At 47.8% G+C, this 27,490-nt stretch overlaps 1 protein-coding gene across 1 annotated transcript; it reads left to right on the top strand.

The window, feature by feature from the left end:
• Positions 1 to 196: 196 nt before the first annotated feature.
• On the top strand, positions 197 to 27,490 carry CACNA1F (calcium voltage-gated channel subunit alpha1 F; the record flags this gene model as incomplete). Its single annotated transcript, XM_080909598.1, has 48 exons — positions 197 to 221; positions 1,775 to 2,027; positions 2,892 to 2,997; positions 3,212 to 3,351; positions 3,594 to 3,736; positions 3,819 to 3,971; positions 4,562 to 4,758; positions 4,861 to 4,964; positions 6,431 to 6,621; positions 6,842 to 6,934; positions 7,045 to 7,138; positions 7,275 to 7,301; positions 7,450 to 7,610; positions 8,527 to 8,752; positions 9,607 to 9,814; positions 9,912 to 10,032; positions 10,151 to 10,232; positions 11,296 to 11,341; positions 11,848 to 11,899; positions 12,583 to 12,736; positions 12,901 to 13,030; positions 13,785 to 13,844; positions 13,977 to 14,083; positions 14,164 to 14,251; positions 14,706 to 14,813; positions 14,906 to 14,958; positions 16,471 to 16,617; positions 17,768 to 17,969; positions 18,067 to 18,225; positions 18,982 to 19,092; positions 19,339 to 19,422; positions 20,137 to 20,157; positions 20,367 to 20,495; positions 20,785 to 20,850; positions 21,098 to 21,189; positions 21,846 to 22,005; positions 22,241 to 22,368; positions 22,652 to 22,748; positions 22,935 to 23,037; positions 23,312 to 23,413; positions 23,520 to 23,650; positions 23,832 to 23,972; positions 24,235 to 24,404; positions 25,009 to 25,116; positions 25,223 to 25,350; positions 25,435 to 25,547; positions 26,813 to 27,013; positions 27,260 to 27,490. The coding sequence occupies 48 exons, from the start codon at positions 197 to 199 to the stop codon at positions 27,488 to 27,490; spliced, it is 5,946 nt and encodes a 1,981-aa protein (XP_080765724.1).

Here is a 27,490-nt window from a genome sequence, read left to right as displayed (position 1 = left end):
AGGCATCTGTTTACTAAACACTTAACCAGTGTCTTTTTTCCCTTGCCAATCTCAGACCTACAAATATCCCATTTGCTCCCCCTGTTCACCCTCCTGACTGACACTATTTTTCCCCGCCCCATGACCTTAATCTCTCTAAGGCTGGGAGAGAAGAGGAGGGACTGCGTGCAGATGGTCCTTCTATCTCCAGAGGAGAATGTCGGAATCTGAAGTCGGTAAAGGTGAGAGAAGCCATCCACCCCTGAAGACCCCTGGAGTCACCCTGGCCTCTGATCCACCCTCACCCTCTCACCTACCCACTTGGATCCTACTCCTGGAGAAGTCTCTGGGGAACTAGAGTATCACCCCCCCTTCCTGTCCTAGCCTCCCCTTAAAAGAGCTTTTTTGTCACATGATCTCAGATGCACCACAACCTAGCCTGTGGGTTATTCTTAATAGTCCCTAACCTTATGCATAGCCTTGGTTCCCAAATGAAACCCAGACTCAATCCTGACCCTAGCATTCACTCCACATCTAACTCCAAATCCAGCCTCACACTAAACCTTAATCTAAACCCTGCTAACCAGACGACAATCCCCTACCTCCACCACATGGAACATTAGAATCCAGACCTCACGATAGCTACCAACCTTATCATGAACTTGAAGTTCAGCTAACATCTAGACACAAGTCCTGGTAAAGAGTGATTTCTCTGTCCAGAAACAGCATAGCCCCCTTTTCAAATTGTTGTTAATTCCTCTTACAAGTTCATGAGTTTATGTATGTGTGTCATGTGTGTGCAGTGACAGCAGAGGTAAGAAAAGGTATCAGGTCCCCTAGAACTTGAGTTACAGGAGACTTTGAGCTGCCACGTGAGTGCCGTGAATTAAACCCATGGTCTTAGGAAGAAGGCTATGAGCTCTTAACTATGGAGCCACATCTCCAGGTTGAACAGACCCTTTTACAGATACAAAATGAATGCGCAGCAAACACATACAACTAATGCTCTTGTGAGCTGCGAAGGCTCCAGAGTCAGAATGCCTTGGTTTGACTCCTGGTACAGCCACTTCAGCAAATTATTAACTCTTTCATGTCAATTTCCTCATTTTCAAAATAGTAATATTACATACTAGAAATTTGTATGAATATTGAACTCAATCTACTCCTCGAAACATCTTTACACTGCAGGCAACTCTTATTGTCCTTCCCATTATACAGATAAGAAAACTGAGGCTCGGGTGTATAATTTACTCAAGGCAATACACAACTTCTAAATAGTAGTCTGGATTTTAATTCAGACATCTTATTTTCTTCAAAGCTGGAGATCTTAACCAGGCCAACCTATTACCCCTCTCAGAAGCTGAAACAAAGCCACTGAGTCTTGAAACTACAGGCTGCAAATCCCAATGCAAAATGCAAGTTCTATTCAAAATGTATCCCTCACTTTGATCCTAATTCCAAGTCCAAATACCCAGCTTCCACCCTAAATAAAACCTCAACCAAACGCCATTCTTGCCTATATCAATTGAGGCTAGACCCACTCAGACGCAAAATCCGTGACTCAGATTCAACCTAAAGTTGGAATGCACAGCATGGTGATCATCTAAGCAAGTCCTCAACTGCTTTCCTCAGCAAAAATCCCTCTGCCCTAAACTTCATTCCAACATTGATTGTTAACCCTCAACCCATAACCCAAGTATTCCCACCTCCCCACAGCTTTGTATGTTCCTCTCCCATCAAATAGAGGGATGCGACTGGCTGTCGACTCTTCCCTGACTCTTGTTTCTCCACACAGACACTACTACCCCAGAGCCCAGTCCAGCCAATGGGACTGGCCCTGGCCCTGAATGGGGACTCTGTCCTGGGCCTCCAACTGTGGGGACTGATACCAGTGAGGCATCGGGCCTGGGGACTCCAAGACGAAGGACTCAGCACAACAAACACAAGACTGTGGCAGTGGCCAGTGCACAGAGATCACCTCGAGCGCTCTTCTGCCTCACCCTAACCAATCCTATTCGTCGGTCCTGCATCAGCATTGTGGAATGGAAGTATCCTTCGAGCCTCAGGGGTAAGAATGGATCACCAGGGTATAGAAGAGTCTAGGGTCTAGAATTACATCAGGCCTGGAATGGAGGAAGCCTGAGATTACTCAAGACCAACAGTCAATATTGGGGAGAAAAGATTTTTGGTGTGGGAGTGTAGCTCAGTCGTAGAGCATGCATTTAGTGTATTCGATGCCCTGAGTTCAATCCAAAGCATTGCAAAGAGAGGGGGGAGGGGGAGGGAGAGGAAGGAGAGGGGAAAAGGGAGATGGACGGGGAGAGGGAGATCTAGAATAGAGAGGGAATCCAGGGAAATGAAGGTCACCAGGATCAAGAGTCTAGCACTAAGCCGGCCATGCTTGCATATCCCGATAACTCAGGAAGCTGAGGCAGGAGAACTGAAAATTCAAGGACAGCCTGGGCTATATAGCACGGTCATGTCATCATGTCTTAAAAAAAAAAAACACCCATCAAGTTGGGAATGTAGCTCACTTGGTAGAGTGTTTATCTAGCAAGCACAAAGCCCTGGGGTTCAATCCCCAGGACCCCAAAAACTGGATATGGAGGCACACACCTGTGAGCCTTTCTCTCAGAAGGTGGAAGGAGAAGGACCAGAAGTTGAAGGTCATCCTCAATTACATAGCACAAGCTTGAGCTTTGAGATCAGCCTGAGCTACATGAGACTCTTCTCCAAATCATAATCATATTAAAGTGGAGAGGGAGGAGCAAAGTTAAGGCCTTGGTCAGGACAGGATTGGGAATGTCTAAACCTTGAAGTCTAGAATTAGTTCTGGATGGAGAAGGGTCTTAAGGGACTGTGGGGTTCTCAATGTCACTCTTCCTGGGTCCTTAACTGTGTGTTCACCTGAGGCCTTTTGATATTCTCATCCTCCTGACAATCTTCGCCAACTGCGTGGCATTGGGAGTGTATATCCCCTTCCCTGAAGACGACTCCAACACTGCTAACCACAATTTGGTGAGGTCCACCCCATCCCCAACCAGCCTGCAGTTTCCTTTAGAGCAACAGCTTAAGCTACCCAGGCAGACCCCACCCCTCCGGGGCCTACCCTACTCTACTCTTGGTCCTGGCAAAAGCAACCCAAAGCTGTGCCCACAACTCACCCACAGGGTCTGAGCCTCCCCCGAAATAACTCCCGGTCTTCACGTCCCGCCCCCTACTCCGCCCACAGGAACAGGTAGAATACGTGTTCCTGGTGATTTTCACCGTGGAGACAGTGCTCAAGATCGTGGCCTATGGGCTGGTTCTCCATCCCAGCGCCTACATTCGCAATGGTTGGAACCTACTCGACTTCATCATCGTAGTGGTCGGGTGCGCGTCTGCAAGGGGAGGGGCACCCCCACCCTAGTTCGCAATCCAATGAATTCTGGGGCTCAAGGAAGCAACTGCTTCAGACAGCCCCTATTTAGCAGATAAAATCTGAAACATTAACATATTTAAAACTATTTGCGTTTCCAGTTATTGGGGGCGGTGCTTTGCTGAAGAGAAAGGAGGGAAAGGGCGGAAACCAAAGACCTAACTCTCCCCCTCCCCATCCCTTGCTCCCCCACCAGGCTGTTCAGCGTGCTGCTGGAGCAAGGACCTGGGCGGCCAGGAGATACCCCGCATACTGGAGGAAAGCCTGGAGGCTTCGATGTAAAGGCACTGAGGGCATTTAGGGTGCTGCGACCACTAAGACTAGTGTCTGGGGTCCCGAGTAAGTATACCCCGCCACCAAGTTGGAGGAGGGGCGCCAGGCTGATGGCGAACGCGCTGAGCCTGCCTTTCCCCCGCCACAGGCCTGCACATAGTGCTCAATTCCATCATGAAGGCGCTTGTGCCGCTGCTGCACATTGCCCTGTTGGTGCTGTTCGTCATCATCATTTACGCCATCATCGGACTCGAGCTGTTCCTCGGACGAATGCACAAGACGTGCTACTTCCTGGGATCTGGTCAGCCGGCACCCTTTCAAAGGACAGGACACGCCCCCTCCCCCTCACTTCTACGTCCCCTCTTGCTTCTGAAAAGCCCACTCAGTTTCTCAAGACTAAATTGCTAGTCTCTTGTTCTAACCCTTGTATAGCCCAACCCCATCCCTGTATTTAAGACTCCGCCCTAAAATCCCAGACTACAACCCCTCTCTCAGTAATGACTGTGCGGGTATCACAAGATTCCACCCATGAGCTCAGTTTGTTGCATTGAAGACTGCAAACTCCACATCTTGCCCACTGGCATTTATGTAGACCCGTGCCCAAGCCTTTTCTCTACCCTGTTTTCAAGAGTCTCCCTTATTCACCAGACTCTGCCCTCAGGCTCATGTACAATCACTCTTCCTAGACCCGTGTTGGAAGGACTCAGCTTCCCAGTGGTTCAAATCGATCAATACTTCCAGGGGTTTGACCCTACCAGAGGAGCCCAGGGTTGCTTTTGCCTTAAAAATAACTAGGGCATTGAAACAAACTTCCTATGAGAATAGGTCTTCAGAGTGGCAGGAATTAGTGTGTGACCTGCTTCATAGCCCCAGGCTCCAATTTTCCTGCAGATATGGAGGCAGAGGAGGACCCGTCGCCTTGTGCATCTTCTGGCTCTGGGCGTTCATGCACAATGAACCAGACTGAGTGTCGTGGGCGCTGGCCAGGACCCAATGGTGGCATCACGAACTTCGACAATTTTTTCTTTGCCATGCTGACTGTGTTCCAGTGTATTACCATGGAAGGCTGGACAGACGTCCTCTACTGGGTGAGATGAACAAGCCCTCACACAACTTGGAGGCTGCACCTGCCCTTCTTCCTTAGGTCAGATTGTCTTGTCTACCTGCTGTAGATGATGTTTTCTCTCCAGATGCAGGATGCCATGGGGTATGAGCTACCTTGGGTGTACTTTGTGAGCCTTGTCATCTTTGGGTCTTTCTTTGTCCTCAACCTTGTGCTTGGAGTCCTAAGTGGGTAAGAAGCCTAGATATTCTCTCCCACAATCCTCCCCATATTGCTGCCCATGGGTGTTGCCAAATTCTCAGACATCTTCCATAAACCCCATCTGAGCTGGACTTGTCGGCACGGCCCTGTGATCCCTGCTACTCCCAGTCATTCAAACTTAAACATCTACTGTGTGACAGGCACTGCTAGAGAAATGAAACAAGAAATATAGAAACCTCTGGTTTCTTGACTATTGCATTTTCATAGGAAGATACGAATGTTGCAACACATAATAAGTAAATGTGTGTGCACACTCACACACACACACAAACACACTCACACACATATGTACACACAATATGCACTGTGCAGAGAAAAGAAAAATAAAGAGGAACAGGGAGATGTTGCAATTAAAAATGCCTACATCTGGGGCTGGGGAAGTAGTTCAGTAAAGAATGCTTTCCGAAGCTAGTGGGTCACACCTTTAATCCCAGCACTCAAGAGGAAGCGGCAAAAGAATCTCCTGAGTTTGAAGCCATCCTGGTCTACATAGTGCATCCTAGGACAGCTAGGGCTACACAGAGAAACCCTGTCTCAGAAAATAAAAATGAAGAGAGTGCTTGTAGAAGACTCAGTTTCAATTCCCAACACCCACATGACAGGTCGTAACCATGTGTAACTCCACTGTTGAAGGAACTGGTTCAGTTCTGGCCTCTGAGGGTTCCTGAAGGCCAGTGATGTACATATTCGGGCAGGCTCACACACATACACATAAATAATAAATCCTTTTTTAAAAAAATGAAATAACTGGGAACATCAGAGCTAAGTGTAGTGTTGCATATCTGTAACCAACATCCAGAGGGAGGAAAGATTGCAAGTTTGGTGAGGCCCTGAGCTAGTAATGAGACAGTTTCTCAAATATGTATAATCAAGCCAGGGCCTAGGATGTACACCTGTCATCCCAGCACTTAGAAGGCAGGAGCAGGAGAATCACTTTGACTACACAACAAGTTCAAGGTCAGCCTAGAGTACATAAGACCCTGTTCGCAAATATAGATAGATAGATAGATAGATAGATAGATAGATAGATAGATAGATAGATAGATATTCACCTAGAAACATGGGTTTGTGGGTAAAGATGCTGTTGCCAGCCAAGTCTGATGACCTAATTTTAATGCCCAAGACCCACATGGTAGCAAGAAAGAACAATCTCCCTTGGATTGTCCTCTGGGCCACAGGCCATGGCACCCACTTGCCACACATAAATGAATAGATAGACAGACAGACAAGTGTAATTCTTTTAAAATCAGGAAAGATCTCTTGAGAAAGTGGTTGTGGTATTCTAAGTCATAGGAGCAGCTGGTGCAAAGGCTTGGGAACTATAATGTTCTTGGCATAGCCAAAGAACAATTAGAAGGCTGGGGTAGTAAAGGCAAGGTCACTGTGGGTGACTTCCTTATGTAGTCTTCTCCCCCTCTGCTCCCCTCTTCCTCCAGGGAGTTCTCCAAGGAAAGAGAAAAGGCCAAAGCCCGAGGTGATTTTCAGAAGCTTCGGGAGAAGCAGCAGATGGAAGAGGATCTTCGGGGTTACCTGGACTGGATCACACGGGCTGAGGAGTTAGACCCTCATGACCCCTCAGTAGACGGCAACTTGGCTTCTCTTGCTGAAGAGGGACGGGCGGGCCATCGTAGGCAACTCAATTCTGGCCCCCGCTTCATTCCTACCCTAGAGTGTGATTGCCCTCCTGAGACCCAGACCAAGCCAGCAGCCATTCTAGGCGTTGCCTCAAATCTGGCTCAGGACACACAATCTCAACCCAGACTTAGATACAAAGACTCCTTGCCCCTTAGACTTGACCCTAACTCTGCCTCCAGGCCATCCTTCTCAGTTGGAACTACCCCACACAGGGCCACCGCTGTCAGAACTGACCAATAGGAGGCGCGGACGACTGCGCTGGTTCAGCCACTCTACCCGTTCCACACACTCCACCAGCAGCCATGGTGAGGACTAAGCCAGCAAGGGGCAGGACAGAGCTAGTGGACAGAGGGAACAAACAAGAGTGGGGCCTAGAGTCTTTAGGGCCTCACCTCTGTCCTCACTTTGCCTGCAGCCAGCCTCCCAGCCAGTGACACTGGCTCCATGACAGACACCCCTGGAGACGAGGATGAAGAGGAAGGGACCATGGCCAGCTGTACCCGCTGCCTGTGAGGAACCCCAGCCCTTGATTCCTATGTAGCGCAGACTTAAATTCTTACTTTAGCTTCAAACACCCGACCTCCAGTCACAGCTACTGATCCCCTGTCAGCTCCTTAGGACATGCCCCCTTCCAATCATTTCTAGGAACAAGATTATGAAAACCAAGGTCTGGTAAGTTGTGAAAGGTTGTGCAACCTTTTGGCCCCATGAATTTGAGACCAGTCCACCTCCAAGGCCCATGTGACTTCTGGGTTCTACGACCTACACACCGGACTGATCTAGGCCAATTTTATGATGTGATGGGCTCTCCTCTGCCCAGCCGCCATTTCCGCCGAGCCAACCGTGGTCTCCGTGCACGCTGCCGCCGGGCAGTCAAGTCCAACGCCTGCTACTGGGCTGTATTGCTTCTCGTCTTCCTCAACACGTTGACTATCGCTTCAGAGCACCATGGGCAGCCTGTGTGGCTCACCCAGACCCAAGGTGAGCCTCTGACTGCCAATTCTCTTCATCCCTTGTTCTCTTCACCCCAGAAGTTCAAAAGCAGGCTCTCTAAGGGAGTCATTGGCCCCCGATATTACCCTCCAATTCAGATGAGTGCAGAAACCTTAACTTGTCCTATACCGCCCTTATGTGCTATGTGTATTAAGCTGTAGTCTCGGTATTGCACATGCCCAAACTCAAACTTCATTCCACTAAAACCTTAGCACCTCCGTGCCCAGGTCCAGGGTCCTGATCACCATGTCATTGATGTCAAGCAACTAACCCCAGGATTCAGGGTCAGAGCAGAAAGCAGAACCCAGGCTCTTAATATTATGCTCTCTGAACAAGTTAAACAACCCCCCGTGCCTCAGTTTCCCCATGTGCAAAATGGAAACAATGATAATTATCCATGTTCTGGAGTGGTTGGGAGGATTAGATGAGCTCAGCTATAAAATGTTCAGAATAGTGTTTGGCCTACATCAATTATCAACTGTTATGGTTCCTTACGATCTCAAACCCTATTTTATTATTGGTCATGTTTCTAACTCCATTCCAAACCAGTTCACTCCCAAAGAAACCCTAGGCTTGGAGCTGGGGCTGTATCTCAGTGGAAGAGTTTGTGTGTGAGACCCATCTCTGTAATCAAAAATATAAGATATAAATATAAAAAATTAAAAAGAATAAACCCTAGATGCTAACTGCACCACTGAGTATGGAGTTGTCTTGGATTCACAGATGGTGACTCTGGCTCCCACCTCAACTCTATCCTCTGCCCCCAGCTCCAAATCTCACTTCAGTCCCTAAACCCAATCAAACTCTAGCCCACACCTGGCTTGCTCTCTGCTACCCCCAAGATCCCACCAAAGATCCTGGCTTCCTAAACATGTTTCCATGTTACACATCCCCCCCCCCACAGAGTATGCCAACAAAGTTCTGCTCTGCCTCTTCACGGTGGAGATGCTTCTCAAACTGTACGGCCTAGGCCCCTCTGTCTACGTTGCCTCCTTTTTCAACCGCTTTGACTGTTTCGTGGTCTGTGGGGGCATCCTAGAAACCACTTTGGTGGAGGTGGGGGCCATGCAGCCTCTGGGCATCTCAGTGCTCCGCTGTGTGCGTCTCCTCAGGATCTTCAAGGTCACCAGGTGTGTATGCATGGGGCCCACAATGCAGCCCCAACTCTACACCCCAGCTCTGAAGATAATTCCCTCCGCCTCCTTATTCATTTAGCAAGTATCCATTGAACACCTTTGGGCCCAAGGGAAAGCAAAGCAAGCACAAATTTCCACCCTCATGGAGAGGAGAGCCACCAGTCGTGCCTCCTCCATCTTCATCCATCTCCCCAGTTGACTTTACCCCCAAGCCCAACTCCATGCTTATTCCCCATCCCAGCCAGTAGCTCCCTAACCAAAGCCCCAGATACATATTATCCATAGGTCCACTCTCTAATCCCAAGCCCAAACCAATCTCCCACTTCAGCCCTAACTCCCAGCCCTAGCGCCATCACTGAGCACCCACCACAATACTACTCTCAATTCTCTGATGCCCTTCCCAATTCTCTGATACATTCCTACTCCTGGCCAGCCACCTTTCTCCAACTGCAACCCCATTCTCCTCTCCCTAATCCCAAATTCCTCTGTATCCCCTTCCCTATACCAAACCTTCAACCATACTTCTCCCCAACTTCTACAACCCCAAATCGCCATAGCCCCATGCCCAATTCATCCCAGTCCCAACATGAAACCCAATTCTCTCTCTCTCTTCCTCCCCGCTAATTTCACCTCCCACCATACCCCGAATGCCAACTCTACCTCCAAACTTAGTAATCCCCCTTTCGTACTCTGATCACACTTCAACTCCAAAAATATTCACTTCCAACCTTGGCACTGCAGTCTATTTTAACCCCTTCTGCCCCAGTGTATCCCAAATAGGAGGTCTGCCTGGCACCTGACTCCTGACCAAATAAATGTCAACCCCGCACTTTCTATTTCTGTGGCAGGCACTGGGCATCTCTGAGCAATCTGGTGGCATCCTTGCTCAATTCCATGAAGTCCATCGCCTCCTTGCTGCTTCTCCTCTTTCTCTTTATCATCATCTTCTCCCTACTTGGCATGCAGCTGTTTGGGGGCAAGTTCAACTTTGACCAGACCCATACCAAGAGAAGCACCTTTGATACCTTCCCCCAAGCCCTCCTCACTGTCTTTCAGGTACGGCCTGGACGCCGTGAGATGTGTACACATGTTGGTAGGTTCTGGAGTAATAGGGAGGAATCCCAAGAACTTTTTGGTGACTTCCTACCTCCAGATCCTGACTGGTGAGGATTGGAATGTGGTCATGTATGATGGTATCATGGCCTACGGTGGCCCCTTCTTCCCAGGGATGCTGGTGTGCGTTTATTTCATCATCCTCTTCATCTGTGGCAACTGTATCCTCTGAGCTATTAGGGAGTGGATAGAGCATGGGGGGGGGCAGGCTGAGGGTGTGGGCCTGGGCAGCACACAAGCAGGCCACTTCTTCATCAACGCAACCTGAGCTCACTCCAGACATCCTACTGAATGTGTTTCTTGCCATTGCTGTGGATAACCTAGCCAGCGGGGATGCAGGCACTGCCAAAGACAAGGGCAGGTGAGCTCTGGCTTCATCTCCAAGACTTCCTTTCCTTAAGATCGCTGATGTGGATCTCACAAACACACTTCCCATGGGACTTTTTTTGTGTGTGCTGGAAAGGCCCAGTTCCAGATACAGTCCTCAGTAATTCATTCTTTCAACACATATTCATCAAGCACCCACTTGATGCTAGGCCCTGCTGCAAATGCTAGGGAGACAGCACGGGTGACATGCTGTCAGCAGCTAGACATGGCACGCCAGTGTGACAGCAGACAGAATCCTTGCTGTTTGTAGTTGAGGAATGCGAGCAAAATTCAAGAACATCGATATGTAACTTCAAGAATATGTTAGTAAGCCAGGTGCTGTAGCCCCTGCCTTTAATGCCAGCTCCCCGAAGCAGATTTAGCTCTTTCAGTTAGAGGCCCTCCTGGTCTACATAGTGAGTTCCAATCCTGCCAAAGACTTTTAAAATTATATGTTTAATAATAAGTAGTGAAGGAACAGAAAACAGAACAAAGCAATAGTGAAAAACAAAAGCAAGCCTGGAGGTCCAAACACTTGGAAGGCTGAGACAGAGGGACAAAGACTTCAAGGCCAACATGGGCTCCATATTGAGACTGGATAGGAGATGGGGGTCAATAAGATCGCGCCTTTGAAGTGGTAGCGGTGTTAACCTATCTACGACAAAACATCCGGGTCTGGGACCTAGCTTAGAGGAAGAAAATGTATGTGTTTGAAGTTCTGGTTTCCATCCCCAGCAACATAACAAGCAACCACAAACCACCAGTGAGGCAGGGGCACATCTGGGAGGAAAATGGTAGGAAATGGGGTTACATGTTAGGAGGGGGGAAGAACCAGAGTGGGGGGTATTCTGGGTCAAGAAGGGATTTTGACTTTTGTTCTTGGTGATGATAGGCGTGGAAGTTAGGGTTCCGCAGGCTCCTTCTGGATGCTGGGAGGATAGACGATAGGCAGAACAGAAGCAGGAAGCCCTAGAAAAGTCTGTCCTGACAGCAGTGCCCAGCCCAGCCTTATCCACCTGTTACTGCCTGCAGCAACCATCCCTTGTTTCCTTGAACAGAGAGAAAAGCAGTGAAGGAAACCCTCCACAGGAGAACAAAGTATTGGTGAGTTAGAAGCCCAGGTGTGCTGATGCATGCCTTTGATCCCAGCCCTTGGGAAACAAAAACAAGGGAGTCTCTCTGGGTTTCAAGGCAGCCTGGGCTACAGAAGGACACTCCGTCCTTTTAAAGGCTGGGGGAATTGGAGAGGTAAGAGTACTTGCTGATCTTCTAAAGGACCTGAATTTGGTTCCCAGACCCATTTTTCAAGCAGATCACAAATACCTGTAACTCCAGGTTCAGGAGATCCCATGCCTCTGGCCTCCAAGGTCACCTACATTCACACACGCATACCCACACATGGATACACAGAATTAAAAATAATTAAAATAAACCTTAAAGGAAAAAAAAAACGGGGGTTGTCTCTCCCTCATCCCCCACACCTCTCGATGTGTACACAGCCTTAACTCTGACCATCTATTTCCACATCATCCTGTCCCGTCTATGCCTCCTTTGTGTCCATTTCCTGGTGTCTCTTCCACCATCAATGATGCCTATCTTCCTGTCTCCAGGGGCCCGGTGGAGAGAATGAGGATGCAGAGGGTGCAAAAAGTGAAGGAGCAGGCAAGTAGGCAGGTCAAACGGAAGTGACAAGCACTGGAAAGAGAACTCGGGTAGAGAACTCCTGACCCCTGATGAAATAAATCCTCTCTGGCCAGGCGACTCTTCCAGGGTCATCCTGAAGGCAGTAGACACAGTACACCTGTCTTAACACTTGGGAAAGGTAGCCGACTTAAGGACACCTTGTGCTAAATAGTGAGTTCCAGGTCAGCCTGGACTTTATTAGAGACATTAGACACTATCTCAAAAAATAGATCAATAAGGACTGGGGCTATGCCTCAGTGGCACAATGCTTGCACAGCATGGGCAAGACCCTAAGTATAATCTTGAGCATTGCAAAAATAATTATTCTGAAATGAATGAATGGGCTTGGTCTGTAGCCAGCAACATTTGGGGCACCAAGGTTAAACAAGAGAAGTGGACATTTTATTTTACTGCGTGGGCCTTCTCACAGCCTTTGTTATCAAATTGTGGGTGCGCATATAACACTCACTAAGCACATTCACCAGGCTCTCACTGTGTCCCCAGTACTATTCTAAGAGCTGGGCATATTGTATTAAACAAAACAGATGTAAGATCCTTCGCTGAGGAGCTGAGATTCTGGGCAGGAAATGAGAGAAATCCGTCCTGTGTCAAGCACAGTTCCAGGAGGTTTCCAATGAGTTTTCTCATTGTTCCTTTCCCAGAACCAGGCATGGAGGAAGAGGAGGAAGAAGAGGAGGAGGAAGAAGAGGAAAATGGTGCAGGACATGTGGAACTCTTGCAGGAAGTTGTACCCAAGGAGAAGGTGGTACCCATCCCTGAAGGCAGTGCCTTCTTCTGCCTCAGCCAAACCAACCCGTGAGTTCGAAGGATGAATAACTATAGGGCAGGGCAAGGCGGGCTGGCCAGGTGGGGAGCCCCAGAACTGCCCAGGAGGCAACAGGACCCAGATGTATCCCCTTGGATCCCCCAGAAAACACCTGTCCTGGTTTCTAATCACTGACTTTTTCTCCACTTCCCAGACTTCGGAAGGCCTGCCACGCTCTCATACATCACCATATCTTCACCAGTCTCATCCTGGTGTTTATCATCCTCAGTAGTGTGTCGCTGGCTGCTGAGGACCCTATCCGAGCCCACTCCTTCCGCAACCATGTGAGCCCATGGCTGAGGGCTAGGAGGAACTCACAGAGGGCATTCTCCTGGGCACAAATCTAAAGCCAAAGTAGAGAGAGACCAGAAGACACCTCACTGGGCTGGGAAGGAGGATCAAGAATGGTGGTGGATGGCTACCACCATCAGTAGCCATTTCCATACTCTGAGAAGTGTGAGGCAGGGGGATCAGGATTTTACTTGGGGTGGGGGAAACATACTCACATAGGTCAAACAGGCCAAGGGCACTTATGTAGCTGGGCAGACACAGAGGAGCCTAAATCTGAGACCTCATCTTGGATTGGCAAACCTTTGGCATGTATAAAAGTATTCCCTGATGCCAAGGAGGGAAAGCAAGGCTTATACTGAGAGGTGCACGAGCAAGCTGGCATGGTTGTACCTGCCTGGATTTCTAGTCCTTAGCAGGCTGAAGCAGGAAGATTATTGCAGCTCTGAGGCCAGCCTGGGCTACAGAGTGATTCCTTGTCTCAGATAGATGGTAGATAGATAGATAGATAGATAGATAGATAGATAGATAGATAGATAGATAGATAGATGATAGATAGATAGATAGATAGATAGATAGATAGATAGATAGATAGATAGATAGGGATGGATGGATGGATGGATGGATGGGTGGATGGATGGATGGATGGATGGATGGATGGATGGACAGAGAGATAAGATGGAAAAAAGAAACACCCATGCCTACAAATCCCCTTTAGTTATGACACTGTTCTTCCTCTTATGTACCCAGATTCTGGGATATTTTGATTATGCCTTCACCTCCATTTTTACTGTGGAGATTCTACTAAAGGTGATTACTGGACCCTCAGCCATACCCTCAATTGCCCCAACCCAGTCTCATCCCACCCTGCTCTTCCTCTGCTCTTACCTACCAGCTATATCCTCAGGTCTGAGGTCTAATCCAATGTAATCTGCTCCCCAGATGACAGTGTTTGGGGCCTTCTTGCACCGAGGCTCTTTCTGCCGTAGCTGGTTTAATCTGTTGGATCTACTTGTAGTCAGTGTGTCCCTCATCTCCTTCGGCATCCAGTGAGTGACACCTCCCCTGCCCACCCCACTCCTCCCAGAATCAGGACCAATCCCTAATTAGGGCCTGGAAACTTCCCCAGCTCCAGTGCCATCTCAGTTGTGAAGATTCTCCGAGTCCTCCGAGTCCTGCGGCCTCTCCGAGCCATCAACAGAGCCAAGGGACTCAAGGTAAGCCCACCTCACCCAAACCCACAGGACCCAGGGCATGGGTTGTGATAACTGATCCAACTGACTATTGCACAAAGACATGACTGCACGCAGCCTAAACCTAACATGTGACCACATATTCTTGTCTCCTGTCCATGTGATCTGACCCAAGTTCCTTACAAGTGACTAAACCAATGGCCAAATTTTTCTAATTCATGTCCTCGGCATGTGACTACATATCCTTGCCTAGAAAACCCTTATTCCTTATTGATACCATACATGCTATGGTAATACTAGCTCTGGTGGATGCTATTCCACCATAGTGCCTTTTGACCATTTATTCCTGATCACACATCTCTGACTTGCAACCACATACTCCGGCCAAGTCCTTAAGATCTATTCAGCACCCAAGTTCCTGCTACATGCTGTGTATGGCCTATGATATCGATTGGTCATGTGTGTGGGTGTTTTGCAGCATGTGGTGCAGTGTGTGTTCGTGGCCATCCGGACCATTGGCAACATCATGATTGTCACCACCCTCTTACAGTTCATGTTTGCCTGCATTGGTGTTCAGCTCTTCAAGGTGAGGGAAATCCAAAGAGAGGTCCAAGCAGGGTGGTCAAGGTGGGGCAGGGGGTGAAAGGTGAACCTGCTTGACACATTTCCTCCCTATAGGGAAAATTCTACAGTTGCACTGATGAAGCCAAACACACCCTGAAAGAATGCAAGTGAGTGTTTGAAGCCTCACCCTCTGCTGAATCCAGAACCCCTCCCAAATCACTTAGAGATAGCCAGACCTCTCTAAGGTCCCTGAAGCCACTTACAGACTCTTACCAAGAACTCTAGATATGTCTAGTTGTCTGAAAGTCCCCAAGACCTTCAAACTTCCCTAAATGCCCCCAAGACATGCCCCAGAAATCTCCTCTTCATTATAGAAGCCCTCAGATTTTGGCAAGCCCCCAAAGCCCCCCCATAACCCTTCCCCACTTCTTTTCAGCATTACCTACATTCCTCCTCAGAACCTCTTGCAATTTCTTGCTCTAAATGCCAGCTTACACCTAGAGATGTTTGTAGATGGAGGTGGTTTCAAGCAAAGACCACGAAGCTAGGAATCCCTGACTCAAACCCATTTCATGGGGTTAGAGGCGTTGGTTCACTTTGCCCTTGATAGCTCACCTGAAACGAGGGATAAAGTGCATGCCTGTTTCACAGGGCTGTTAAGAGAAGTAGAGAGTGGTGCATGGACTATGTGTACAGAGCAAAGGGTCTGCATGGTGAGCTAGCACAGTGCCTGGCATAAAGTCAGTGCTAGGAAACTGGTCGCTTAGAGAACTGCCTTCCCTGGATGGCAAAAACATTCTATGGCAATGGTGACGGTGAACTACCAACTGTGTTCCAGAGATTAGTTTTGTTTGTTGGTTGTTTTTCTTTTTTCTTTTTTGCATTCACATATTTATTAATATAGAGGGTACACATGCCACTGTACATGTGTGGAGTTCAGAGAAGAACTTGAGGGAATTGGTCCTTTCTTCCACCATGTGAGTTCTGAGGATTGGGCTCACATCACCAGGTTGGAAGCAAAGACCTTTATCCATTGAGCCATTTTGTAGACCCTTGTTTGTTTTCTGAGCCTTGGTCTCAATATGTCTCAAGTCAGCCTTTAAACTCTTACGATAGCTTTAAACTCACAAGTTTCCTGTCTTCTAAGACCTAAGTTGCTGGGATTATAAACATGTTCCACTATACCTGACTTGATTTGGGTTTTGTTGTTGTTGTTTTGTTTTGTTTTGTTTGTTTGTTTTTTGTCTTTCTGTCTGTTTGTTTCTTGTGAGACAATGGTCTCAGTATGGAGTCCTGGGTGACCCGGAAATCACATAGACCAGGCTGCCCTCAAATTTGCTAAACTCTTCCTGCCTGTGCCTCACAAGTAATGTGGTTATAAACGTGTGTACCACCATGATTAACTGTCATTTATTGACTTACTCCATCCTTGTGACAAATGGAAAATGGGTTCTGTTAGTATTCTTGTTTTTTTTAATAGAAAGTGAAGATAAAAATCAACTAGACAGAGATTGAATGTTTCCAATAACCCAGCCAGGAAATGAAAGGGTAGGATGTGAGGCCAACCTGTCTAGGAACACCCCTATGTCCTTCCACATCTGTAATAAAGACCCTACACCCTTTGTCACCACTTCTGATTCCTCTTTCTCCCCCATCTAACCTGTCTACCACATCCACAGGGGCTCCTTTCTCATCTATCCTGATGGAGATGTGTCACGACCTTTGGTCCGGGAGCGGCTCTGGGTCAACAGCGATTTCAACTTTGACAACGTCCTTTCAGCCATGATGGCCCTGTTCACTGTCTCTACCTTTGAAGGCTGGCCTGCGTGAGGGGCAGGGCCTTGGGGATGACAAGAAACTGGGCGGATGGTTCTAGATGATTCCTGGGATCACCTGGGAATGTATGGGAGTGTGCCTTGGGGTTGTAATGAAAGTCTCAAGACTGGATAGGGTTTTCTTTCTTTCCTTTTTCCTCTTTCCAATGCCTGAAAATTGAACCCAGGTTCTGTATATGCTAAGCAATGATATTCCATTAAGCTACATCCCTACCACCTATTTTCTTGAGTCAGAGTCTTACCATGTAGGCCACTTTGATCTCTAACTGATACTCCTCCTTCCCTAACCTCTTGAGTACTGAGACTCATGTTTGTACCACTATACCCAGTTGGGTATAGTGTTTTAGAGACTGGTGAGTGTATTAGAAGCCTGGATGGGAATTTCCCAGAACCTTTCTGGAGATTTATTGGGACTTTGGAGAAAAGTCTCTAGGGATTGGGGAAAGGTCTCTGAGGGAATAGGTGAAAAATCTAGAAAAGACTAGGTGAGCATTACTAGGGATTAAGTAGAGTATGGGGAGATTCAAAAGGGGTTCGATAAAGAGATGGGGTTCATAAGTTTAACAAAGAGCTACAAAAACTTTTGGGTACACTAGCTAGATATTTTTTGGGGGGATTTGAGTAGAGGATTCAAGACTTGTAGAATGTGGTTCCAAGATCATTGAGAGCTTAAGAGGAGTTCTGGAGAACCACACTGGAGAGGTGCTTATATAAGGAAGAGGCCCTGGAGAGGGCCTTCTATGAGAGGATTAAAGGTCTGCAGAAACATAGAGGATTTTGGAAGGTCATAGAAGGTCTGGATAGGTTTCTTCTGAGGGCTGCATAGGAGCCTCTGGAGGTTTCTGGGACAAAAGGTTTGGATCCTGGCCTACATAGTTGAGTTCCAGGACTACCAAGGCTACATGGCGAGGCTCTTTTTCAAAAAAAGGGAGGGGGACAAACAAACTAACAAACCTAAGATGCAAGCCTCTTTAAAAGTCTTGGGTGTGTCTCTCTGTGAATGTATAGAAGTCCCCAGTGATTGGGTTGCAAATTTAGGGGGTTTTAGAAATTTGGGGGATGAATGTGATGAGTAGGAAGTAGGAGGTACTGGGGTTCCCTGGAGTTTGCCCTCACTTCTACCTCCCACTGTGTCCCACAGGCTACTCTACAAAGCTATAGATGCACACGCAGAAGATGAGGGCCCTATCTACAATTACCACGTGGAGATATCAATATTCTTCATTGTCTACATCATCATTATTGCCTTCTTCATGATGAACATCTTTGTGGGCTTTGTTATCATCACATTCCGTGCCCAGGGAGAGCAGGAATACCAAAACTGTGAACTGGACAAGAACCAGGTGACCTCTCACTCCTGACCCATGGCTACCAAACGGTCTCCCCTTGCCTTGCCTTAGGAAGCTCCCCTGCTCATTCATGCTCTATACCGCTATGCAGCGCCAGTGTGTGGAATATGCCCTCAAAGCCCAGCCACTTCGCCGATACATCCCTAAGAATCCACATCAGTACCGCGTGTGGGCCACTGTGAACTCTGCTGCCTTTGAGTACCTCATGTTTCTGCTCATCCTACTCAACACGGTTGCCCTAGCCATGCAGGTCTGAACCCTCCATCTTGATCATTGCCAGACATTTGTTCTCATCTCTTTGAGAGCTATTAGGGATGCATTAGGCTGCAAGTCATGACCCTACGCCCCCCTCCCCACCCCTACACACATCTGCCTAACTGACAGAGCCTTAAGTTAGCACATTTGGAACCTTCCCTCAAATCGAAGGCCAAAGTCTGTGTTCTGCTTTTAAAGATTCTGGAACGTGAAAGCAATGGTTCATGACTATTGCAAGTTGTCACGGATTGTAAAATGCACTCCAGACGCGGATGCTAAGATGAAAAATGTCGTGCATCCGAGTCGGTGTAGTTCGCTTATTTGCCTCTAATGTCAAGGAGCACAAATGTAGGTTGCCTTCCCATTGTTGGTCAGTGAGCCAGGTTCTGTTGATCTTCCTGCTGCACTGTTCCACTGTAAGTTGGTTGTTGCATCGTGGTCCCAAGACACCTTAGTCCAGACATCAATACCACACCCAAGCAAGAAAAGAGAGAGCAAGTTGCATCAAGCAGCAATTCTCGCATATTTTAATAAAATATTTTTTTCACAGAAGCTGTCAACCAACAGATTTATGTTGATGCTTCATTCCCACAACGATCCTTGCCTTAAGGCAAGGCACCCTGAGAATCAAGAACTTGCTTTGTCCGACACTGTTTCCAATCCCCAGACTCCTCAGCTAAGGCCAGGGACTATGTGCTTGTGTGTAGTGTGCCTCTGCCTTATGCTCTGTCCCCATCTGTTTTTCCCATAGCACTATGAGCAGACTGCTCCCTTTAACTATGCTATGGACATCCTCAACATGGTCTTCACTGGCCTCTTCACCATTGAGATGGTGCTCAAAATCATTGCCTTTAAACCCAAGGTATGCCCTAGACCCACACCCTACGAAGAAAATCTTTGGGGGAGGAAGCACATTCCATAGCCTGGCGGGGAGGCTGGAGGATAGCAAGCAATTATTCCTAAAACTAAGTAATGAGAGGGACCCAGGTACAGGCCATCTGTGGTCCAAGCCAGGCCCTGCTTCCTCAATGCCATGTATCCATTACTGGTCCTCTACACTGGTCTGTGGCTAAAAGAACACAGCACAGTGCTTTCCTCCTGTCTACAGCATTACTTTGCCGATGCCTGGAATACATTCGACGCTCTTATTGTAGTGGGCAGCGTAGTCGACATTGCCGTCACAGAAGTCAATGTGAGAACTGGACTTTGTGCTAACCCCTCTATCCTCTCCCTAGAGCCTTCTTTCACTTGGGTAGGCAGCTCCCAGTCGCATCCTCTCCAGTCCTGGAGTATCTTCTTTTTGTCAGAGTTCTTGCTGGGCTCTCCCAATGTATTCCTCCCTCTAACTAGCTAACCTGCTCCCCTATTTCATTTTTCAGCCTACCCAAATCCCCCCTTATTATTTCTGTTATCTTTTTCATTGTCTCTGTCCCGTTCCAATGGCTCCATCAACTCCATTGACATCTGCTTTGGCTCCATCTCTCTGACTACTTCGTTGGCTCCATATTGTCCACCAACTCCATCTCCTAAACTGGCTCTTTCCCGGTCCTGTTACCACAACTGATTGCATCATTGGCTTCATCATTTCACCCAATGGGTCCTGCATGGTAATAACCTTGATGGACAATGCTTCCAAATGCATTTCTGCATCACTGGCTTCTCTGATGATCACTCATTGTTTCTCATTCCCATGATGCTTTGCGCCATTGTTTCAATGTCTTTGCTCTACCATCTTCTTTACCTGCCCCTTTCATTTCCACCCCCATTAAAACTTTGTCTACAACCACCTTGATCTGCTACTCTATAACCTTCCCCACGATCTCCTGAATATGCACCATCATCTCCCCTTATCCATTTGGGCATATGATTACATCATCCCCTCTGTTTTGCCCATATGTCCCACCAGAATGGAGGCCATCTTGGCGAGGTAGCGTCTCACTCCTAATAGAAATTTTATTTTTCAACCATCCCTCCCAGCCTTAGAACCCTCCCTAAGAGTCCTTAGAAATTCCCCACCACCACCACTCTTGGGCCTAAGTTCTGAGAGTTCTAGAAACTGGGAGGGCCAAGGCATGAGGAAAAGAAGCTACTAGAGCTGATGTAAACTGAACACCCCTACTACATCCCTAACTCCAGAGTTCAGAGGACAGCTCCCGCATATCTATCACATTCTTTCGCCTCTTCCGAGTCATGAGGCTGGTCAAGCTTCTCAGCAAGGGTGAGGGGATCCGCACACTGCTCTGGACCTTCATCAAGTCTTTCCAGGTAATTCCCACTCAGAACTACAGTTCCTGGTCTTCCATATCATTTTTGACCTACCGTTTCCAACTTTCTCTCTTTCTCTGCACTCTCAATTCATAACGTGTCTCTAGCCTCGCTGACTTTACCCTATTCTATTTAATATTGTGTCCACATTTGGGAGTCACATGTAATCCATGAAACTTTGAGTGTAATACATCTCCCAGCAGGCCCATGCTAGGGGAGAGGAGTGCATTCTGGGATTTATAGTCCTCTGGCTGCACCTGAAATATCTGTCCCCTTTCCATTCTCCCAGGCCTTGCCCTATGTGGCCCTTCTCATAGCAATGATATTCTTCATCTATGCAGTCATTGGAATGCAGGTAAGTGGAAACCCTAGAGAATAATCTTGTCTCAGAGACTTGGTAGGAATAGCCCTGGTGTGGGGATGGAGGGGCAGAAAGATAGACAAACTAGATGACCCTGGGTAAGTCTGCATGTGTAAACTGGGCTCATTAGTAAATGCTTTCGAAATTATAAGGATCCCTTAGATATTAGGAAACATGAAGTTGGTGGGAACACGTGGGAACATAAGTTCACTCCCGGCACACAGCCTCTGTATGTCTACAGATGTTTGGCAAAGTGGCTCTTCAGGACGGAACACAGATAAATCGAAACAACAATTTCCAGACCTTTCCGCAGGCTGTGCTGCTTCTGTTCAGGTGAAAAACTCCCAGTTCCCTGCTACCTTACCCCTCGGAATACCTAGGGTACTCAAACACCAGCTTTAGGCCCCAGGATGCCCAAGCTATATATCAGGGCAGCCTGAGTTCCAAATAAACAGAGGCCTAAGCCATTCTTTTTCTGGCTGTAAGATGTGCCCCCTTTGTAGGACACAGAGCCCTAATCTGTAAGAGACTTTCTATAACTGCCATCATCATGGTCATGCTAGTTAAAGGGTTTGAAATGGAAGGTGGTGTGATGGTTCATCAAATAAAGGCATTTGCTGCCAAGCCTGGCAACCTGAGTTCAATTCCCAGAATCCACATGTTGAAACAATAGAAAAGACTTCCACAGGTTGCCCTTCCTGTATGTATGTGTGTGTGTGTGTGTGTGTGTGTGTGTGTGTGTGTGTCTGTGTGTGTGTGTATCTGTGTTTGTCTCTTTCTGTCTCTGTCTGTATGTCTCTGTCTCTGTCTCTGTCTCTGTGTGTGTGTGTGTGAGAGAGAGAGAGAGAGAGAGAGAGAGTAAATAAATGCAAAATGTAGCCCCTGATGAGAATAGTCCAACCCCTCCCTTCCCTAGACCCCTACACCTGTACTTGACATGACTTTTTAGCCTCTCCTTCAGAATGCCACCCCTCTGTGACCCTCCCCAGGTGTGCCACTGGTGAGGCATGGCAAGAGATAATGCTAGCCAGTCTTCCAGGAAATCGATGTGACCCTGAGTCTGACTTTGGCCCAGGCGAGGAATTTACCTGTGGTAGCAATTTTGCCATTGTCTACTTTATCAGCTTCTTCATGCTCTGTGCCTTCCTGGTAAGAACCATTTTCCCACAGCCACTATTGTTGCCATGGGGGCTGGCCCTGAGTGGTTCAGAGATATCCAAATGAATTGGGCAGCCCAGCTCTTGGCAACATTGTCCCAACAATAAGATCAGCCAAGGAGCTTGTGACCCAATGACCAAGATAATCCAAGCCCCTGTCCATCCTACTCCACCCCCAAATCCAGCTCTGCTTCTTTACTTAACTCTGCTTGCTCATTGACCCACAGATTATAAATCTCTTTGTGGCTGTAATCATGGATAACTTTGATTACCTAACCAGAGATTGGTCTATCCTGGGACCCCACCACCTTGATGAATTCAAGAGGATCTGGTCTGAATATGACCCTGGAGCCAAGTATACCCTCTAATATCTTACCTAGAATCCTAGGGAGCTGTGTGTGCTACCCTCCATGGCCCCCTAGTTCCAGAATTTCAGATTAACACATTCCATCACTCATCAATAAAGAGGTTTCTACTTCCCTATCCCCTGTGCACCCTATCCCCTGCCTGCTCCATCTGTGCTCTTCCCTCAAAGCCTTAAGGTGTTGGTATGGGAGATAATGATTTGCTGGGGATGGGGCTTAAGAAAGTCCTAAAGGAGAACTGTTGATCCAGTGGCACCTCTTTGACTGCTCCAGGGGCCGAATCAAGCACTTGGACGTGGTTGCTCTGCTGAGACGCATCCAGCCCCCACTTGGATTCGGAAAGCTATGCCCACACCGAGTGGCCTGCAAGGTCTGTTTGCCTGCCCACACACTCACCTGCTGACCTCCAAGAAGGTTCTATACTCTCTTGGAAAGGAAAGGGACTTGCCTTTGGTAGGGATGGGAATACAACTACATCTACAAAGGTTCTGCCCTGGGCATTCAGAGTATACCTAACATTTTCCCAGAGTGGGTTTTATGTCTCTGGTGTTTGTAGAGACTTGTGGCAATGAATGTGCCCCTCAACTCAGATGGAACAGTGACATTCAATGCTACACTCTTTGCCCTCGTGCGGACATCCTTGAAGATCAAGACAGAAGGTTTGGAGGAAGGGAGGGGCAGGAATGAAATGATCCCTGGGGAGGGTCAAAGAGAGCAAATGCAAAGAATGAGTGACAGGCATGCATCTCCTAAGTCTGAACCTCAAAATGGCTGACTGGATTCTCCGGGCCTGCTTCTACCTTATCTGATAGAAGTGAAGTGAAGCTTCAGTTGAAGCTTCAAAGCAAAACCCTGCCTCCCTCATCCCCACCAGCAATGAGGAGCAACTTCTGCATTTCTGTTTCCTCTGCTCCAAACTCTCCTGCCTTGCAGGGAACCTGGATCAAGCCAACCAGGAGCTTCGGATGGTCATCAAAAAGATCTGGAAGCGGATAAAGCAGAAATTGTTGGATGAGGTCATTCCCCCTCCAGATGGTATGCTGCTCATCCCCAGCTCCTTAACCGTCTGCCCAGATTATCGCCAATAGGGAGTAGCAGGGTAGAGGAACCCTGTGTAATTTTGCCCTCTTTCTTGCCCCAGAGGAGGAGGTCACTGTGGGAAAATTCTATGCCACATTTCTGATCCAAGATTATTTCCGAAAATTCCGGAGAAGGAAAGAAAAGGGGCTACTAGGAACAGAGGCCCCAACGAGCACATCCTCTGCCCTCCAGGTCTGAAGGACAGGGTGCTGGGTGACCATGTGGATGACGTCCCTCATGATCTCCTGAAACCCATGTCACAGAGGAAGAAATGGAGCCCCGGAACACACACTTTTGCACAGAAAGCAAGCTGAGAGAGGAGTTTTTAGAGCAGGAGCTACCAATTTCCTTCTTTTTCCATCCATCCCCACAGGCTGGTCTAAGGAGCCTACAGGACTTGGGTCCTGAGATCCGACAGGCCCTCACCTATGACACTGAGGAAGAAGAAGAGGAAGAGGCAGTGGGTCAGGAGGCTGAGGAGGAGGAAGCTGAGAACAACCCAGAAACATACAAAGTGAGGACAAGTTTTTACTCCCCTCTAAAGCTCTTCACCATAAAACCCTCCCTCAGACCCTTAAGTGAACTCCATACTGTATCTGGGAGAAACCTCCTCTACAATGGAAAGCTATTCAATACCTATCACTGGCTGTTGGAAAACAAGACCCAGATTCAGCCCCGTAGGGAACAATGTTCCCCATAGACTAGTGAGGGAAACACTGATCAAGTAACTTAGCCATTACATCGATGAAACGTTAAAGCCAAATGACTCTCCTCAGGACTCCATAGACCCCCAGCCTCAACCTCGACGGAACTCTAGGATTTCAGTGTCTCTACCTGTTAAAGAGAAACTCCCAGATTCTCTCTCAGCTGGGCCTAGTGATGATGATGGAATAGCTCCCAACTCCCGGCAGCCCAGTGTGCTACAGGCTGGATCCCAACCCCACAGGTATGGTTGAGCATCTGGGGAAGATTGTGAGAATGGAGAAAGATTAGATATTATATTGGGTGACATGGAAAAGGGGCTAGTGGCCTTCAAGAAGAAATTTGGGAAGGAAAGATGTGTTTCAAGGGCTCAAATGAGAGTCACATGTGATGGGCCAGAGACAGAGGCAGGGTGAAATCCAGAGTCCAAGGCCATCCTTGGCTATATAGTGAATTTGAGACCCTGTTTTAAAAAAAAAAAGAACAAGACAAATCAAGGGCTCAAATAGGAATAAATAGTAACAAAAGAAATATGAAAAAGAGAACAAGAAAATATGAGAAACACAGTGCCAAAGGTTAATGCAAATTAAGGATGGTAATATACACCTTTAATCCAAGCACTCAAGAGGCAGAAGCAATCGGTTGTCTGTAAGTTCAAGGCCAGCTTGGTCTATGTAGTGAGCTCCAGGTCAGCCAGGACTATATAATAAGACCCTGTCTACAAGTAAATGTAAATCCTAGTGTTTGTACGGGGGATGGAGCATGAATTGGATGCGAGAAACATGGTGCCTAGGATCAGATATTGAGGGGTTAGGACCTAGTCTGACTAACATGTATCATTTCTCCAGGAGAAGCTCTGCGGTTTTCATGTTCACTATCCCGGAAGAAGGAAGTACTTCGCTCAAAGGAATTCAAGGGCAGGACAATCAGAATGAGGAACACGAAGTCCCTGACTGGTACACTGGCCACACCACATGGGCCATACAGAGGAGGGCAGGAATGTTGGTACCCCAACTTTGAATCCCAGACCTGAGTTCACTGTCAGTTCTGCCTTCTCCACAGGACTTCTGACCTTGATGAGCAGGCAGGGATGCCCTCGAACCCAGTCCTTTTACCACCTCACTGGTCCCAGCACCATGTAAATGGGCATCATGTACCACGCCGACGTTTGCTGCCCCCCACACCTGCAGGCAAGCAGAAAATAGACCCTATTGAACCCTGAGGATTAACCGAACAAAATAGGAGAGGGATTTTCACTGTCCTTTGTCCACCAGGTCGGAAGCCTTCCTTCACCATCCAGTGTCTACAACGCCAGGGCAGTTGTGAAGACTTACCCATCCCAGGCACCTACCATCGTGGTCGGACCTTGGGACCAGGCAGGGCTCAGGTGAGGAGAAGGGATGCTGTGGCCTTCAGGGAAATAGCATCTTAGGCTGAACTTTACAAACATACTACATTTCAGGGCCTTCAGAAGAACGGGGTACTTGAAAGAACATACATAATCTCCACTGTACTTGTGAAATGGGTTTGCTGTCCCCACTGTACAGGAGGTAACTGAGGCTCAGAGTCTATCCACCCATGGTCACATGGCTAGCACACAGCACAACTGACACTTTTTAAATATTTAGTACTTATTTATCAATTTTTGTATGTGTACATGTGTCTTTGTGTCTGTGTGCATGCTTTGTGCGTGAATACACTTACCCATGGGAGTGTGCAGAAGAGGGTTTGGTGTCTTCCTCTATCCCTCTCTACCTATTACTTTGAAGTAATGGCTCACATTTTCTTGGCTAGGCAGGAAGCCAGCAATCTCCAGTGATCCTCCTGCCTCTGCTTCCCTTGGTGTTAGGGTTCCAGGCATGCATGGGAAGCCCAGATTGCTACATGGGTCATGGGTACTTGGATTTGAACTCTAGTCCCCATGATTGTGCAGAAAGTGCTCTTGACTGCTTATTCCCCTCTCCAGTCCCCCACAATTGACATTTAAATCCAAGTTTTTGAGTCAGATATGATGCCACATACCTGTAATCCTAGCACTTGGGAGACGGGCGTAGGAGGATCAAGAGTTCAATGTTATCCTCACTACATATGGAGTTGAGGCTAGCCTGGGCTACATGAAACTCTGTTTCAAGAGAACCAAAAACATCTAGATGAGGTAGTTCATATCTATAATCCCAGCCTTTTCGAGGCTAGTACAGGAGGGTTGCTGAAAAATTGAAGCCAGCCTGAGATACATAGTAAATTACAGGCCTTGATAACAGAGCAAGGCCCTGTCTGAAATAAGTGAATGAATGAACAAATGAATGAATGAATGAATAAATAAATAAATAAATAAATAAATAAATAAATAAATTACATGTGAGGCATGCTAACAGGCACTTTCTATACTCTGACATAAACCCAAGTGTGGGGCTAGAGATGTAGCTCAGTAGCGGTGCATTTGGCTGGCATGTTTGTGGCTCTGGCTTTGATCCCCACAAATAAAGATGTTGTTTGTTTGTCCTCTAATCTACGTCCATCCATGTGACTTCAGTTGTGTCTGTTAGAGAAGGGGAACAGAACTCACAAGAGTGAATGAAAAACCCTCATTCTCACCAATTCCAGTCCATCTGGTGTTGTTGTTTTGCTTTTTTTTTTTTTACTCCGACCCAGGGTTCCTGGGCAGCCCCTCCTCAGAAAGGTCGACTGCTATATGCCCCCCTGTTGTTGGTGGAGGAATCTTCAGTGGGGGACGGATACCTTGGCAAACTCGGTGGTGGCCCACTGCGTACCTTCACCTGTCTGCAAGTGCCTGGTGCTCATTCGGATCCCAGCCACCGCAAAAGGGGCAGTGCTGACAGTTTGGTGGAGGCTGTGAGTCCAGATGGGTGTGAAAAGGGAGGCTGGGTAGAAGGGGCAGAGGTGAGAGTTGGGAAATGAGGACCAGGAGTGGCCAGACTCTACGTTGAGCACGTGGAAATGCCTCTTCTCCGAATACTGTACTTTGACCCTGTCCCCCTGTGAGCTGCATGCATGCGTTTATTTATTCACAGTGACCTGTGCTATGCACATTTTACCATTGATCAACACTAATCCCACTTGGTCCACCCCTTTCCCCAGGTGCTCATCTCTGAAGGCCTAGGTCTCTTTGCCCAAGACCCACGATTTGTGGCCCTGGCCAAGCAAGAGATTGCAGATGCGTGTCACCTGACCCTGGATGAGATGGACAGTGCTGCCAGTGACCTGCTGGCACAGAGAACCACCTCCCTTTACAGTGATGAGGAGTCTATTCTCTCCCGCTTTGACGAAGAGGACCTGGGAGATGAGATGGCCTGTGTCCATGCCCTCTAA

Source organism: Micromys minutus (assembly GCF_963924665.1).
Source record: "Micromys minutus genome assembly, chromosome: X".
Taxonomy (NCBI): Eukaryota; Metazoa; Chordata; class Mammalia; order Rodentia; family Muridae; genus Micromys; species Micromys minutus.
Note: the sequence above shows the minus strand (reverse complement) of the source record. Positions and strands in the feature narration are given on the sequence as shown.